This window comes from Musca domestica, unplaced genomic scaffold (assembly GCF_030504385.1).
Source record: "Musca domestica strain aabys unplaced genomic scaffold, Musca_domestica.polishedcontigs.V.1.1 3, whole genome shotgun sequence".
Taxonomy (NCBI): domain Eukaryota; kingdom Metazoa; phylum Arthropoda; class Insecta; order Diptera; family Muscidae; genus Musca; species Musca domestica.
The window spans coordinates 2,353,259-2,372,646 of NW_026712299.1; the positions used below are offsets into that span (position 1 = coordinate 2,353,259).

The 19,388-nt window shown below is 34.1% G+C and overlaps 1 protein-coding gene across 2 annotated transcripts in view; it reads left to right on the top strand.

Moving 5' to 3' along the window:
• Positions 1 to 19,388, top strand: part of LOC101894833 (mucin-4-like) — a 203,953-nt gene that overhangs the window by 165,604 nt on the left and 18,961 nt on the right. For both annotated transcript variants that reach the window (XM_059124549.1, XM_059124550.1), the window contains 2 exons: positions 4,346 to 4,488; positions 5,058 to 5,180. In XM_059124549.1, coding sequence (XP_058980532.1) covers positions 4,346 to 4,488; positions 5,058 to 5,180 — 266 coding nt within the window. The remainder of the gene's footprint in view (positions 1 to 4,345; positions 4,489 to 5,057; positions 5,181 to 19,388) is intronic.

The window sequence follows — 19,388 nt, forward strand, 5'->3', positions numbered from 1 at the left end:
ATTCGACGCTCTTCTCCATCCTTTCAACTCTCAATAAGGATCTATCAACTTTCACCTCTCTCAACTTTTATTATTTCTTTCCTTTCCTTTTCACGCAGTATAATCACAAATGAAACGAAACAGAGACCTCAATATCAAATTTTAGGATTCCAACGCTATACCATTACCCAATACCCAATTCAATACCATTTAGTGCTTTTCGAACAATTATAGTAGACATTTCTAAAACCACCTCCATATATTAACCGCAAACACCAAGAGTGACATATACATGAATTTTTCATCCAGCTTCGCTCAGTATCACGCTGAGAAACCACCAGTGACATCTATATGAAATTTCAGGATTTAAGCTCTATTCCTTGACCAAATACTTTACTTTTTTCGTAAAATTATAGCACAGGTTTCCCAAACCACCTCCACATCTGAATTTCAGATACGAACAGAGACCAAATTTGAGAATTCAAGCTCTATCCATTCACACAATACCACCTAGTACTTTAAGAACAATTATAGTACACAACTCCAAATCTCAACCTCATGTACCAACAGTGACAACTATATCAAATTTCAGGAGTTCGGCTCTATTCCTTCACCCTATACAAAATATAGTAATTTTCGTAAAAATATAATACACATTTTCAACACCAACAGAGACATCAATATTAAATTTCGTGGTACCCTTCACCCAATACCCAATTACGTACCACTTATTACTTTTCTAACAGATATAGTAAACATTTCCGAACCCAAATTTAGTATTTTTTATACAATAATAGTACACGTTTCCAAAACCAACTCCACTTCTCAATACCAAATACCAACAGAGACCTCAATATCAAATTTGAGGATTCCCTGGAATATCCCTTAACCCAATTCCAAATTTAGTACCCTTTAGCACTTGTTGTACAAATAAAGAACGTGCTAGCTAACTACCGCCAAAACTCAAACAAACATACAATCCGAAATCGTAACATACAATTTCCTTTAACCAATACAAAATTTAGTTTCCGGCGAAGCGCTTGCTTGAGGTGATCAAAACTTTGGTATTTTTTAGTGCCAACATTTCTTTCCAAAATACTCCAGACACAATAGTCTAATGGATTGGTATCCGGAGATTTTGGTGATAATTGTGCGCTGGAAATGAAGTGAGGAACCTCATTTTGTAACCATTCTTGTGTGGTGCGTGCTGAGTGTGCAGGTGCTGAGTCCTGTTGGAATGTCCAAGGTCTGCTGCCAAAATGTTTGCATGGCTAAGGCTTTAATATACCCTTCAGAATATTTTCGCCATAATATTCGGCATTTATTCTGATGCCAAGATCGATTAATACGAGCGAGCATCAGCTGTTATGGCGGCCCACACCATCACAACGGCCGGCGCTTGAATTCTGATGGCCAATCGAAGGTGCACATTATCAGCTGACCTCTTTAGCAAGTAAACACGATCACTTTGTTTGTTTACAAACTGCTGGACAACGAATGTTTTCTCATCGGAGAACACCAAATTCGGGAGCTCACCACTTTCGGCCAAGCTAAGCAACTCCTTAGCTCTTTTGAGTCTATTTTCTTTCTGTTGCGGCTTTACCCCGAATTCATTTTTCAATATTTGCCGAATGGAATATTGCAGTATGTTCAGCTCACGAGCCATTTTTCGGCCACTGCGACGCTGGTTTCGATCAAGTTGCTTCTTTACTTTTCGAACCATTTCTGCTGATGTTGCTGTTTTCTTCCGTCCACTTCCTTGAAGTCGGGCTACGCTACCAGTATCACGGTAAAGAGCGATGGTACGATTCACAAAAGATTTATTCACATTTTAATGCTGGAGTGCTTTAACGATAGCCACCTGTGGTTTTCCAGCCAAATATAAAGAAATCACTCTATCACGCTTGAATTCCACCACGAATAACTTTTTTATGGAGAATTCGCACCAAAATGCTTTCGTACGCTTGTAAACAATATAATGAGCTGTCACTGGAATAATTTTAACAGCTGTCGGACGAGTGGCTTAGAAATGACAGCAGTCTGAAATTGATTGCAGTTTTTTTCATCTCAACCTGTATGCCATCAAAGATATGACATTTCAGAATTTTATCTCTATCCCTTCAACCAATACCAAATTTTGTACCATTTAGTACTTTTCGTACAAATTCAGTACACGTATCGGAAACGCCCTCCACAGGGCTGTCAGATATGGTGATTTCTAAAAATCGCCACGTTTGGCGACTTAATTTTTGATTTGGCGACATGGCGATTTTTTGGCGGATTATAGAATTTTTGGCGAATTATAGGAAATTACGCATTTTGTCTATTGTATTATGTCCTGTTGGATAAAAAAAAACAAGTAAAAAATATTTAAGTTTTTGGGACGAATTTGGCATTTTTCAAAAAAATAAAATCCGTTAAAAATTCTGCTAAAATCTTAAAAATACCGAATATACACTTTATATTATGGTCTATACGACGACTTTGGTCATAAGCCATTACAATATTAAAATGCGAAACTTGAAAAAAAATTGGTGAATAATGTAGCTATAAATATCAAAATGCAGAATACAGATATTATTATATATATTAGCTATATTATTATATATTAGATATTATTGTATATTAGCTATACCAAAATGTAAACCTGCACAAACTGTAGGCTGTACGAACTTCAAATACCAAATTTGAAACAATTCCGGTGAATAATGTCGCTCAAATCATCAAAATACCGAATATCGGGGGGTACCATTATATGGGGACTATACGAAGGCGTGGACATGCACAAAGAATTTTCTGTCTTTGGCTGTAGTATCCGTTGCGAACTTCAAATGCCTAATTTGAAACATTCCAGGTGAATAATGTCGCTTAAATCACCAAAATACCGAAAATAGGGAGGAACCATTATATGAGGGCTATATGAAGACGTGGACTTGCATAGACAATTTTCGGTCAAAGGCTGTAGCATCCGTTGCGAACTTTAAATGACAAATTTGAAGAAATTCCTGTAAATAATGTGGCTCAAATCATCAACATACCGAATATCGGGGGGTACCGTTATATGGGGACTATACGAAGGCGTGGACCTGCACAGACAATTTTCTGTCATAGGCTGCAGTATCTACTACGAACTTTAAGTACCAAATTTGAAACATTTCTGGTGAACAATATCGCTTAATTCACCAAAATACCGAAAAAAGGGAGGTACCATTATATGGGGGCTATACCAAAACGTGGACCTACATCACCCATTTTCAATACCAATAGTCAGACATAATACACATTTGAGTAACATTTTATTAACCTACTAAATTTCGTTCGGAAGCTAGATTGATTTCCACAGACGGATAGACGGACGCACATCGCTAAATCGACATAGAATTTTATGCTGATCATAAATATATATATACTTTGTGGGGTCCATAATATGTATTTCGAGGTGTTACAAACGGAATGACAAACTTAATATACCCTTCATACTATGGTGGAGGGTATAAAAACATAAAGTGGGTGAGGTCGTTTTTATAAATCAAGGTTTGTCATTTACCAAATCTTCTAAATACCACATTTGAAACAATTTCGGTGAGTATCCTTATATGTGCGCTATAGGAAAGGGTGAACCTAAATTTTCAATATTCTGTCGCCGGAGCTAGAACCCATTATGAGCTACAAATATCAAAGTTTATATACCCTCCTTTTCAAGGTGGAGGGTATAAAAAGCTAAATGCTGTATAATATATAACATAAAATGAGGAAGTTTCGTTTTGGCGATTTTTGGCGAATTCTGATACTTGATTTGTCGATGGCAGCAGAAAAAAATTTTACAACCCTTCCCCTTAATATGTATAGGCTACACATGAACTAATACGAAATTTCAGATTTCAAGCACTATCTGTTCACCCACTACCTGAGTGTACCAAATACAGTACTATTAGTACTTTTCTTGCGGTTTCCAAAAACCGCCTTTACATAATAAACTTACTTTACATCTATGCTGCACTTCATCAGTGACTTTTATTTCAAATTCTAGCTCATTTTTTCGTGCAATAAAAAGTATTAAATTTTTGGTGTATTTTAGTACTTTTCGAACTCTTTAAAGGGAAACCACAGAATCCACGAAAAACCCATCCTTATCACCCGGCATCACAACAAGGCTGACACATTTCTAAGATTCTATCTTCAGACGTTTCGTCTGGGAGTTGATTCTCGTTAATCCTTTTATATATTTATAGGCTTAGAATATTAACCTTGAGCATTCTAATGGCTCCAAAAATATTTCCCCTAGTGAGGAACTATTTACAAAGCTATGTTTATTAATGCATTTAAAATTCATAATATGAAATTTGATAATATTCCATATTTTCAGGTTTTGCTGGTGAACTGTGTAACTTCGAGTACAATGAATGCGAATCGAATCCCTGTCAAAATGGTGGAGAGTGCATCGATCATATTGGCAGTTATGAATGTCGCTGCAGCAAAGGATACACTGGCACAAGGTGTCACATCAAGGTGAGTTGAGGAAGTAGAATGTAGATTAAAAAGAAAAAAACAAAGAATCAAATTAATAAGGACGGAGGAGTGAAAAAATATTCCATTCCTTAATGTTTATAATTTGTGTCTTAATCCCGAGCCAATTTAAAAAACCCATCCACCCTCAATATTAACTAAATACTTAAATTTATTACATTTAAAGTGCTTTTACTCTTTCCCTCCCAATTCAAATAAAAATCTAAAAAAAACTATGGCATTCCAGGGATGGGAATATAAAAATGCATATTGTTTCATAATTTTAATTATTTGAAGTACGTTCTTGAAGTAAAATTAAAGTGAAATTTGCCAAGACCATTGGGAAAATTATTTCAACAGGGAATAGTCCAACCCACTACGACAGCAAAAAAATCATCTTTCTACGACTTAAGTATCATTTTACTTTATTCTCCCCTAATTTTATTCTTTATTGGTTTTTTTCTTTGCTCTTGTACGTAATACAAGCACTTTGCAAAAATTTCTCTTTCTTTATTCATTCACTCACTCACTCATTCTATTACATTTTGTTGTTTGTTGGTTTGCAATTTCAGGTGGATTTTTGCGCTAGTAAACCATGTCCTGAAGGACGACGCTGCATCGATCACGGTAATGACTACAGCTGTGAATGCCTTGGGGGACGTAATGGTCCAGATTGCAATGAAATGTTGAGAACGGTGAGTATTGAATGACAACAACAAATAGGGTGGGGAGTTTGGATGTGTTCGAGACGAATTTTGCATACACTGCATTACGCAATGTGACACATGATAAAAAAAGTGAAAAAGATATTATAGAAAAAGAAATCCGCAACTCTATGAAAAATATTCCTGAAATCGAAATAAATTAAGATAATATTTTAAAAATCCCTTTTTTGGGCAGTTAATATAATTTTTTTTTAATCCTTATTTAATAAAGCTTGAAAAGTATTCTTTAAAAATCCTCTTGTAGTCCTCCAAAATTTGATTGCAGGTTCATTGACCCGAATCAATGAAAGCGTTTTGCTTAAAATACACGTCCTCTTTTTCGAATAATCCCCAAAAAAATAATCCTAAAAATTCGCGACTCAGGATCAAATTATTCCTAAAAAGAATCTTAAACATGCACGTCTCGGGATCTAACAGTACTTTGAAAACATTTATTTTATAAATTCACGTATCGGGGTTTAATTATACTTCCAAAAAAGGGTCCTTAAAATTATTCTTTAAAAAATACACGTCTCTTTAAAGAAAGATCAATAAAATATTCTTTAAAAAACCACGTCTCGGAATTTAATCCTTGAAAAAAAAACCTTTAAAATATATTTTAAAAACCTCGTCTCGGAATTTAATCCTTGAAAAAAGGTCCTTAAAAAAATATTTTAAAAATCCACGTCCCGGGATTTATTTATCCTTAAATTAGGGTACTTAAAAATATTCTTTAAAAGAATCCGCGTTTATTGGTCCTTGAAAAAATACTTTTTAAAAAATCCTTGAAATAATATTCTTTAGAAAATATTCACGTTTAGTGGTCCGTTTTTTAAAAACTATCCAGGTTTATTGGTCCTTGAAATAATATTTAAAAAAAAATCCCTAAGATAATATTGTTTAAAAAATATCTACGTTTATTGGTCCTTGAAAAAATATTTTTTAAAAAATATCCAAGTTTATTGGTCCTTGAAAAAATATTTTTTAAAAAAATCCACATTTATTGTCCTTGACAAAATATTCTTTAAAAAATATCCACGTTTATTGGTCCTTGAAAAAATATTCTTTAAAAAAACCCTTATTGGTCTTTGAAAAAATACTTTAAATAATATCCACGTTTATTGGTCCTTGAACATATATTCTTTAAAACTTCCTTGAAAAAATATTCTTAAAAAAACACGCTTTTTGTCCTTGAACAAATATTTTAAAAAATATTCACGTTTATTGGTCCTTGAAAAAATATTCTTTAAAAAATCCTTAAAAAAATATTCTATAAAAAAATCACTGAAAAATATTCTTTAAAAAATATACATTTAGTGATCTTCAGGTCTTTGAAAAAATAATCTTTAAAAAATCAACGTTAATTTTTTCTACAGGCCTTTAAAATAACAATCTTTAAAAAATCCACGTTTATTTTTTCTACAGGTCTTTAAAAAATCCACGGTTTTTGGTCTTCAGGTCCTTGAAAAATTATTCTTTAAAAAGTCCAAGTTTATCAGTCTTCAGGTCCTTGAAAAATTATTCTTTAAAAAGTCCAAGTTTATCAGTCTTCAGGTCCTTGAAAAATTATTCTTTAAAAAAATCACGTTTATTGATCCTTGAAAAAATATTCTGTAAAAAATCCACGTTTATCAATCTTCAGGTCCTTGAAAAATTATTCTTTAAAAAAATCACGTTTATTGATCCTTGAAAAAATATTCTTTAAAAAATCCACGTTTATCAGTCTTCAGGTCCTTGAAAAATTATTCTTTAAAAAAATCACGTTTATTGATCCTTGAAAAAAAATTCTTTAAGAAATCCACGTTTATTGGTCTTTTGGTGCTTGAAAAAATATACTTTAAAAAATCCATATTATATTTTTTATTTGTCTTTTGGTCCTGGAAAAAATATTCTTTAAGAAAATCGACGTTTATTGGTCTGCTGGTCCATGAAAAAATATTCTTTAAAAAATATACGTTTAATGGCCTTCAGGTCCTTGAAGAAATATTCTTTAAAAAATATACGTTTAATGGCCTTCAGGTCCTTGAAAAAATATTCTTTAAATAATCCACGTTTATTGGCCTTTTGGTCCTTGAAAAATATTTCTTATTTATTAGTCTTCATATCCCTGAAAAAATATTCTTTAAAAAATCAACGTTTATTGGTCTTCATATCCTTGAAAAAATATTCTTTAAGAAATCCACGTTTATTCATGTTCATATCCTCAAAAAATATTCTTAAAAAAACACGTCTATTGGTCTTTTGGTCCTTGAAAAAATATTCTTTAAAAAATCCAAGTCTATTGGTCATTTGGTCCTTGAAAAAATATTCTTTAAAAAAATCCACGTCTATTGGTCAGTTGGTTCTTGAGAAAATAATCTTTAAAAATCCGCGCTTATTGGCCTAGATATTAGATATTCTTTAAAAAAATCTACGTTATTGATCCACATTTTTGTTTCTGGCGCAGTTCTTGTCTTAAGTGTGTATTTTATAGACCTTGGTACAAACGACATGATGAACTGTGCATGAATCTTTTTTCCATTATCGCGGATTTAAATATACCATAAATAAAAGATTTATTGAAAACAAAAATCAAAAATTGTCAGTATTATAAGCAACAAAATTCCTGAGGATTTCGTTGTAAACTTCAACATAATTCCAGGTTACGAAGCATAAAGCAATCGCCCCTCTACTACATCGTTACTATTTTTTTGTTCTCTCTACCCAGTTGATTGTCCTTGCCATGATTGTCAATTAGGTAAATTGTAGTGGTTATCACTGGGATAACAGCCACCACAATGGTTACAACTAACAAATTTATGGTTTATTCATTAGTTTCAAGAGAGAGAAAGAGAGAGAGGTAGGGAGGGAGAATGAAAGTGGGGAAGTTTTGTAAACACTTGTAATCGCCCACTTCTATACCCCCCCCCCCCCCATCCATTACATGTTACATTTCTCCGTACCTTCACTTAGTTTTACCAAAAGTTTTATTTGCTCTCGTTTAGACGATATGAATTTGAGTTTTGTATTTAACTTGGAAAGTGCCATTGTGATGTATGTGTGTGTGTGTGTGTTGGTGTGTATCTTTCCATGTTAATATGAAGTGTCATTGTGGTGCAAAATTGTTTTCCGAAAATTTCTAAGCAATTAATTTCAATGAAATGTCCATAACACTTGGTATTTTTTTACTTGATGCTGCTTCTGATACAGTTGGTGTTGTTGTGTGTTAATAACTTCTGTAAATCTCACCTTGAAGTAGATCTAGGGAAACAATTGCGTATTTTTAAGTAAAAACCTAACGATAAACGTCTTTAAAATCTTAATGTTTTACGAATATTATATGGCAGTTATAGGACTGACAACTCCCAAATGAAAACAAGTATGAAAAGGCCATAGTCGTGCGGGGCTGATTATGTTATACCCTACAACACTACAATATGTTAGAAGCCCCTTTATGTCCAAATCCATATTGGAAGATTTCGCTTTTGAAATTAGGATTTTGACTAGGGACATTTGCCCAACATTTATGCACTCCGTCGGGTTGTTGTTGTTAGTTGTTGTAGTCCATTTTACAGATAAATGTAATCCAATGGTCATCCAAAATTCTAGAATTCTTCCCTGTCCTTAACTCTCTTCACAGGCGTGTCAATTGGCTTCAATTGTGTGATCGGAAAATCATTTCTGTTTTTGGTTATTTTGCAACCATCTCCAAAAGCAGGAAGCCCCTCTGTATCTCCAAATTTAGACTCATCTATATGATTTGCTTGTCTACGATATTTGGCTATATTCGTCAACGAAATCAGCATAAAAAATCCAAAAATTCGCATTTTGTGTATTTCGGATATCGCCTGTAAGTTATGCTGGTATTTTTTCACACAAAATTAGTGGTCCATTGTACCCGCTGTCCTAGCTCTAATTTTATGTGAGATTTCGTGTCCTTTGGTTTCTATTTGTTACCTTTATAACGGCTGCAAAATCAGGAAAATTTTTAGTTGTTAGTCCATTTCAACCCCATAATATATTGCGGACATCTTTGAAAACAATAGGCCTAGCCCTTCTGAGCCCAACCCTACCCTTGTGAGAATTTTCGTGAGGATCGGACGATATTTGCAATACTTATATAATATCCCCAACCTGTGTTGTAAGATGATAAAAAATATTACAAAATATAAGTCAAATTGAAAAAATCGCATGCGATAAAAAATATGAAAAAATAAAAAAAAAAATCACAAAATATTACAAAATCTATATTAACATCTTTATTGGCATATTTATACCCTACACCACTATGTGTTGGGGGAATTATAAGTTTGATTGGGCCAAAAATTATGTAACACCACGAAATATTGATTTCCCACATAGGAAAGTATATATGGATCTTCCTATTTCGCCGAGCTGAGTCGATCTAGCTATGTATGTCCGTCCAATTTGGGTGGTTATCGGATAATATTTAGCGGGTAAAATAGACCATATCTTTTCTGTTGAAAAAATTCAAAATGTTTCATTAAAGAACGAATACTTTAAACCCCGGCGAAATCTCAAAGCCATGACAAGGTTACTACTGACCTTTACATTGATGTTAAGATCCAAAAAATCGAATATATAGCAAATATATGCGATATATATGTCTATCAAAGAAGATATGCTTGAAAGATCTCTTATATGTCGAGAACGGCTGAACTGATTTCGACAGTTCTCATTAATTCAGAATGGCCTCTTGGCAGGAAAGGAAAAACGTCAAAAAAACGCATACAAATATCTCTCTAAAGATAAAAATATTGATTTTGTAACATTTTCTCATATTTTTTCCATTTTGTCATATTTTTTTGGCATATTTTCATTTTGAATTAAACATTTGGTAATATTTCTATAGCTAACAAAACTAAGTAGTTAGGTTATCAGGATATCATGTACAGATTGCATTTATGGCCCGATCCTTACAAAATTTTGCATGGGGATAAGATGAGGGTCAGAATAGAAGCCTACTCTTTTTGGAGATGATCGCCATATATTTAGGGGTTGAAATGGACCAAAAAACTGCAAAACTGTCGGTAGGTCGTAATTACCGCCCGATCCTCACGCACATTTGAATGGGGGTTACCGCACATTGCAAAAGCCAAGCAGTTTCGGATGGCCATCCAAAAATATTCAATGTGTGAAATAGTTTGCCAACTTTTGTACACAAAATACGAAAATGTCCATTCCAGTGACTTTTTGGAGAATTCACAAATACAGGAAAGACCCACTTCTGACTATTTCATTAACGCTGATTTCGTTGAAGATTATAGTCAAACGTCATATAGATGTGTTTCAGTCAAAAACCAATAATAAATGTTAATCTTTTGCCACTTCTGAGAGATTATGGGTCTTTGGGAAATATTGGTTCCAGATCTAGGAAGACCATTTAAGTGCAACATCTACAAATAAATTGGAAATGAGCAACTTAGTTTAAGTTGCTTTTATTCGAAAATTAGAGAACGAAACCTGATGGTTTTCTTTTATTATTTGTCACAATATCTTGTGGAATTCTGTCGAGTATTTCGCCTAATAAAATGTATGGTTTATTATAGTGTTGTAGGGTATTCAACGGTCGGCCCCGCTCGACTGTAGCCTTTGCTTACTTGTTTTTTTTTTAGATCTTATACTTTTATGTCTAGTGGGCATTCTAAATTGACAAAATTTGTCATAATCGGTCCAGCCATTCTTGAGATATAAGCATTCTAGCTAACAACGACCTGTAGAGTGATTACAAATTAACATGGCTCAGCTCAGCGAGATATACTTTGCTAATTGGTCGGTAACTGCGACCTCTAGAGCAACTGCCAAATCAGGAATTTTTTTAGTTTTTGGTCCATTTCAACCCCTAAACATTTGGCGATCATCTCCAAAAGAAATAGGCTTCTATTTTGACCCTAACCCCACCTTCGTGCAAAATTTCGTTAGGATCGGGCTATAATTGCGACCTGTAGCGTGATTACAAATTAATATGGACAGACGGACGGACGGACATACATAGCTAGATCGACTCAGCTCGGCGAGCTAGGAAGATCCATATATACTTTCCTATATGGGAAACCAATATTTCGTGGTGTTACATAATTTTTGGCCCAATCAAACTTATAATACCTCCAACATATAGTGTTGTAGGGTATAAAAAGTTGAGCAGGAGAGTTCAGATTTCCACACAAAATATTTTTCAAACTTTATTAGAATAGAAATGCAGAATTTCTCCAGAACTGTCCGATTGGGAACTCAAAAATATTTTTACAAGAGCCAAAAAATTTAAAACAAAATAAGTACGATTTTTTAGAGGAAAAAAACCTCTCAGCCACATGACTATAGAGGGTATCATTTGATGTTAAAATGTGCCTCACCGAAATAGTGGTTTTAGATCATAGGTCTCATTGGACCAAATCAGTTTAAGGACATTAAGAACACATTGGATCTAAGGGTATCCATTCGTCCATCATGTCGCCTGTCTGGCTTGCTAGTGCGCACGATTACTTTCGGAGTATCCAAACATGGTACATCGTAATATTATTATCAAACTTTGATCGAGTTCGGAGATAGGCAATATCGGTCCACTCCTCCTGGTACCTCCCCCACATAATGCCGAAATTTTCAAAAAATATATTTTTGCATAGAAAAAAAATGAAAGGATAATCCGATTTTGCTCCAACTTTGCACATCCTAATATTTGCGTCAGTGCTAGGTCAGGTCAAAAAAGAGTCAATATTTTGAATAATTATAACTCTTATAAAATGTGATGTAAGTGGCCGATGGTCTTCAAATAACAAGCATAACTATATATTTATACCCTCCACTATACATAGTATGGAGGGTATATTATGTTCGTCATTCCGTTTGTAAGTCATCGAAATAATAATTTTAGACCCAACAAAGTATATATATTCTTGATAAGCGTAAAATTCTAAGACGATTTAGCCCTGTTATCCCTCTGTCCGTCTGTTGTAATCTCGCTACAGGCTAAACGAATTAAGATAGAAAGCTAAAATTTTGCCCAGATCTCTCTTTTATCTGCAGGCAGGTCAAGCTCGAAGATGGGCTATATCCGTCCACGATATCGTATGGCCCCCATATAATGATACCCCCTATATCCGGTATTTTGATGATTTTAACCACATTTTTCAATGAAATTTTATGAAAATCCACACAAGTAGTTCTCTAGGAGCACTTTATCTTTTGACAGAGAATTGTCTATATAGGACCACGATATCATACAGCCCGCATATAACGGTACCCCCGATATTCGGTATTTTGATGATTTTAACCACATTTTCAAATGGAATTGTAGAAAAATCCACACAATGAGATCATTGTGGGCACTTCACCCCCTGAATGAGAATTGTCTTTATAGGTCCACGATATCGTATAGCCTCCATATAACGGTACCCCCGATATTCGGTATTTTGATGATTTTAGCCGTATTTTTCGACGGAATTGTCTAAAATTCTACACAAGGGGTTCCTTGTGAGCACTTTACCTCTGAAAGGGATTTATCTACATAGGTCTAAAATATCGTACAAATCCCATATAACGATATCCCTCGATATTCGCAGTTTTGATGATTTTAGCCACATTTTTCAATAGAATGGTCTGAAAATCCGCACAACGAATTCCTTGTGAGTACTGCCTTCATTGAAAGAGAATTATCTATATGGGTCCACGATATCATATAGTCCACATATAACAGTATCCCCCCATAAATCGGCACCTTCCGGGATCTTATTTTAATTTTTTGAAAATGTCCTAATTCGTTCCGAATGGTGGAGGGTATTAAAGTTCGGCCAGGCCGAACTTACTGCTATTTTACTTATTAATAATATTTAATGGTCTGAAGACGAAATATATTGGTTCACTCCTTCTGGTACCTCCCCCACAAAGGGTCAAAATTTTGAATAACCAAACCGATTACAAAATCCGAAGTAAGCATCCGGTTCTCTTCAAATTACAAACATCACAATATTTTTAATAACCCCAGGTCTGGTGTGAAGATGGAATACATCGATTCACTCCTTCTGGTACCTCCCCCACAAAGGGTCAACTTTTTAAATATTAATGAAATATTCATAAAACACGAAATTAACATCCGATTTCCTTCAGACTTGGTCGATCTTAATATTTTCATTAACACAAGATCTGTTATAAAGATGGTATAGATCGGACCATTTCTTCTGGTACCTACACCACATGGGATTAAAGAAAAACGCTCAAAGAAAGAGAAATAAGCACCCGACTCTTTTCAAATTTTACACATCCAAATATTTTTCCTAACACTAGATCTGTTGTGAAGATGAAATATTTCTGCGAACACCATTCTGGTACCTCACCCATGAAGGTTCACAGGTTTCATTTCTTTTATATGTCATAACTTGGGAAACAAATCAACCATTATCTGCAACTTGCTATATCTGAATATTTCACTCAACCAAAAACCTTAGACGAATATGGACTTTATGATTTCGCATAAAATTGGACATACATTTTTGATTTTTTTGTAATTATACCCTACAACACTATGTGTTGGGGGTATTAAAAATTTGATTGGCCCAAAAATTATGTCACACCTCGAAATATTGGTTTCACACATAGGAAAGTATATATGGATCTTCTTATGTATGTATCTAGCTATGTATGTCCGTCCGTCCATCTGTCCGTCTGTCCATGTTAATTTGCAATCACTCTACAGGTCGCAATTATGGCCTGATCTTCACGAAATTTAGAACGGAGGTCGAGGTTGGGCCTGAATAGAACCCAATTTTTTGGAGATTTGGATTTAGGGGTTGAAATGGACCAAAAACTGAAAAATTTCATGATTTTGCAGATTCTCTACAGGTCGCAATTATAGACCAATCGAAGCGGAAGTTAGCATGGGTCTAGAGCTTAGGGCTGGGCAGAAACCTTCCAATTTTGATGGTCTTCGGGTAATATTTATGATAAATACAAGTCAAATTTTCCATTAAACTGCTAATATTTTTAATGCCGGCGAAATCACAAATAGGCGAACAGGTCAACTCTGACCGTTACGTAGATGCCGGTAGTAAATATATCGGATATATATAGCGAAATATAAACAATGTGTTTATACAAAGGAAGGGGATGTTAGCTAGAATGCTTATATCTCCAGAATGGCTGGAGCGATTTTGACAAATTTTGTACATTTAGAATGCCGTTTTGGCATAAAAGTATAAAATCTAAAAAAAAATCTCATAAAAAGATTCCAATAATGATGTTAATATAGATTTTGTAGTATTTTGTGACATTTTTTTATTTTTTCATATTTTTATCGCATGCGATTTTTTCAATTTGACTTATAATATTGAAGTGTATATTTGGTAATATTATTGCACTTTACAACACAGGTTGGGGTTATTATTTATATACAGGTTGCAATTATCGTCCGATCCTCACAAATTTTTCAGAAAGGTAGGATTAGGCTCAGAAGGGCTAAGTCTATTGTTTTCAAAGATGTCCGCAATATATTTAGGGGTTGAAATGGATCAGCAACTCAAAATGTTCCAGATTTTGCAGCCGTCATAAAGGTCACAAATAGAAACCAATGGACACGAAATCTTGCATGAAGTTAGAATTTAAGGCAGCAGGCAGAATGGACCACGGACTTTTGTGTGAAAAAATACTAACATTACTTACAGGCGATATTCGAAATACACAATAGGCGAACTTGTGGGTTTTTTAAGCTGATTTCGTTGACGAATATAGCCAAATATTGTATAGATGAGTCTAAATTTAGAGACACAGAGGGACCTCTTGCTTTTGAAGATGATCGCAAAATAATTAGCGGTTCAATGAACCAAAAAAAACCTGATTTCACGATTGAAGCCAATCGCCACGCCTGAGAAGAGAGTTAAGAACGGGGAAGAATTTTAGCATTTTGGATAACCATTGGATTATATTTAGCCGTAAAATGGACCACAAAAACTAACAGCACGACGGAGTGCATAAATATTGGGAAAATGTGCCTGGTCAAAATGCTAAGCTTAATATCTGGACAGTGCTCCGAGACATAATTTCAAAAGCAAAATCTTTCAAAATTATCACATTTTGCAAATGAAAATTTTATGAAGTACCTTTAAAGCTATAATCGGACAATACATAGTATATCGTACATTAAAAAGATATAAACCTTATCATTAGAGAATATATTTTATGGACTATTAGTGTCAGTAAAATATTTTTTAAAACATTTTAGAGAAACTCACTTCATAAGGTCCATATAAAATTTTATCCAATTTCGTCCATTAAAGCTACTATTGTGCATTTTTGAAAATTATTTGATTTTGTCGCTAACATCGCAAATATTTGCAAAAAAGGATTCTCGTATTTGAGCTAATATTTTAGAATTTTGTTAATAAGTATTGGAATTTTCCTTCAAATATTTGCAAAAAAAGGATTCTCGTATTTGAGCTAATATTTTAGAATTTTGTTAATAATTATTGGAATTTTCCTTCAATACCTTATTTTTATCATTTAAATACAATCGCGAGTTTTTGGAGGCATACTGGACTGCCAGAGCAATATCACTTCAATTGATATTTTAATATGCAAACTAATTAAGTACAATTTGCATATATTTATTCATATTTTAATACAAATTACTGCCTTCAGGCAAATTACATAATAAAAGAAGACACGCACAAATCAGTATGTTTAATGCTCCATATGTATCCTTACTCGTCGTCGTAATTATATGCTATCTTGTGATACCCAAACGACCCTGTAATTTTGACACATGTTGTGCAGTAAATACAACAATTTATTCAGTTCACTGTCATGCCGATAAAACCATGGCATCAATAATTTATAATAATTATAAACCATGCGACGCCATCTGTTCCTCCACTTGGCTTGGCATAAACTATCTATAATTATTGATACATTAAAAATAATGGTAATTGCAAACTTATGCATATCAAATATTGAACGCATGTGAACGTGTGTTCTCCCGCATACAATCTCATAATAATAAAGCATTGGAATTATGTGTGTGTCTGTGGATAACTTACAATTACGGAAGGCGTATGAGTTATATCACAATTCAATACGTTGTAGTAATTATACGCCATGGAGTACTTGATATTTTAATACACTTGGTGAAGTGTGATCTATTTGAATATAGCTGTGTAACAATCTATTTTAATAGAAAAGGGAAGTGCTTGACTAAGTAACTGAAGGCCTTACAAATTTCCCGCTAGAGGCAACAGTCTTTCATAAGGTCTTCTGGCACGGGAGGTCTTCTATAGGACTTCTCTACATTGTGAAATCTCAAAAGGTCTTCTCTTCATGTGAAATCTTTTGAAAATTATCTGTCCATAGAAGACTTTTTAAAGTTTATCTCTGTGGTAGACCTTACGAAAGTTTTCCATTTAGAGATGACCTTCACAGATTCGTCTGCGTATATTAAATCCTGATAAGATCTTCCAAAGGTATCCTATCAATGGGAAATCCTTTAAAGTGGTACTATCTATAGAAGTCCTTCAAGACGCTAGAATATCTCGTCACGTATCTCTAGAAAGATATAGGTTTTCATATCCATGTCTATAAAAGGCATTCTGACAGAGTACAATCAAAGCTCTACAATTGGTGGAAGATCATCAAAATTTACCTATATTTAGGATTACTTATGAGGTCATCTATATTAATAAGAAGTTAAAAAGTATAAGTCGGTTTGCCGGCAGATGTATACCCTCAGTCAATGTTCGATTATTTAAATATATTTTGACTTATGAAATGATTATTCGAATTGTTGACCCTCTATGGAGTAGATTCCAAAGGAATGGACCAATATTGACAATTTCGTATCGGACCTAAATAAACAAGACATAAATATTGCGACGTGCCAAGTTTGGACTACATAGACTTTTTCCTTCACTTTATATGAGATATGTGATAATTTTTAGATTATGTTAAAATGTAGGTGAGGTACCAAACATGTTCGACCGAAGTGTTCCATTTTCCTACATCATCTACTACAGATAACAAATATTGCTATCATAAATGCCATATTCATCTCAGGTTTCTGGTTGAGAGAAATAATTAGATATAGCAAGATGTAAAGAATCGCTCACTTGTTTCGCATGCTATGATAGATAAAAATATTGAAAATTGTGACTCGTTGTGGGAGAGGTACCAGAAGAGGTTCGCAGATATATATCATTTTCACAACAGACCTTGTGTTAGCAAAATTTTTTGAATATGTGAAATTTGAAGAGAGTTAGATGCTTATTTCGCTTTCTTTGAGCGTTTTGTTTTTCAAAATCTTGAGCCCTATGTGGGGAGACACCAACAAATATAGTCCGATTCTCTCCATCTTTAAACTAATTTTCTGTTGACAGAAATATTGAGATGTGCCAAGTCTGAATAGAATTGGATGTTAATTTCGCATTTTACGAGCTTCATGGTATTTCGAATGTTTAAGCCTTTGTGGGGAGGGAGGTACCAGAAGGAGTAGACTGATATATTCCACCTTCACAGCAGACCTTGGCTTAATAAAAATATTGAGATGTGTGATAGCACTGATGCAAATATTACGATTTGCAAAGTAGGAATAAAATCTGATTATCGTTTCTCTTTCTTTGGAGAATATTTTTTTTCCAAAAATTTCAACCTTTTGGGGGGTAGGTACCATAAGAAGTGGACCGTTATATTCCATTACTTGACGGAGTGGACCGACATTGTTATTTTACACCCATATTGGCTATCTCCGGTCTCGAAATAAGTTCGATAATAATAATGCACCAAGTTTGGACCAAATCGGATACTTCCGGACAGATGGACGGACGATCATCACTAAATCGACTCCAAATATCCTGAAACGGATTTAGTCCAAAGAGACTCAGGATCTAAAACCGTTATTTCGATGAGGCACGTTTTGGCCATATTAAATGATTTATACCCTCTCTAGCCATATGGTTGACGGTATAAACAGACTGATTGAACGACTGGGTGACTGACTTAAAGATTCATCAAAGCGCAAATGAAACGGCTGAAACTATAATCTTGCAATTTTTGGGTGGAGGTCAACCTTGGTCCGAAGATGTCAGATAAAGCTGGGTTTTTGGAAGATGGTGCTAGAACGGTACGAAAAGTACTAAAATGTATTATATATGGTACCATTTGTATTTGACGAACCAATAGAGCTAGAAATCTTAAATTTGAAAATTGCACTATCAGTTTACGAAAAGTACAAAAATGTACTACATTTGGTACCATTTCGTATCATGCGAACGGTTAGAGCTAAAATGTTGAAATTTGGAATATGAATCAAGATTGAGAAGTAGAGTCGATGTAAAGAGGTAGTTTTGGAAGTCTATTCTTATGTATACGAAAAATGCTAAACGGTACTAAATTTATTACAATTTGGATTCGGAGGAACGGTTGGAGGTGGAATCCTGAAATTTTAACACATATTACTGGTGGAGTGTACGATTGAGATATGAAGGAAGTTTTCCAAATGTGCATTGATGTGCACGAAAAGTACTGAATGATACTATATTTGGGAGAACCAATAGAATTGGAATCCTGAAAATTGGAAATAAGATTACTATTGTCGGTACTTTTGCAAAATCGTACTTATATGTACTAAATACCTACTAATTTTGGCACAATTTGGGAGAACCAATAAAATTGAAATCCTGAAAATTGGATATAAGATTATTGTCAGAGTGTAGGATTGATATATGGACGTAGTTTTAGAAATTTGTACTTTTGCGTACTAATTGGTAATAAATTTGGTACAATTTGGATTTGGAGGAACGGATGGAGCTGGTATTCTGAAATTTTAAAATATGATTACACTCAGAGTGTAGAATTGAGATATTGAGGCATTTTTGGAAATTTGTACTTATGTGTACTAAATTTAATAGAAATTGGATTTTGGTGAACCTATACAGGGTGAGATAAAAAACTGCGACAAAGTCAAACACCATATTTTTTAAATTTTTTTAAATTTTAATGAAAATAAAAAATGTTGGAAATTAGCATCAAATTTTAGAATAAGTTTAGATTTGTTTGAATTGGTCACCTTTGACGCGAATTATGGCCTTCAAACGGCCAATAAAACCGTCACACGCTGCCCGAATGTTGCTGTGCGGTATTTTGGCCCGTTCCCGGCGAAGCACTTGCTTGAGGTGTTCGACACTTTTGTATTTTTAAGTGCCAACTTGGCTTTCCAAATACTCC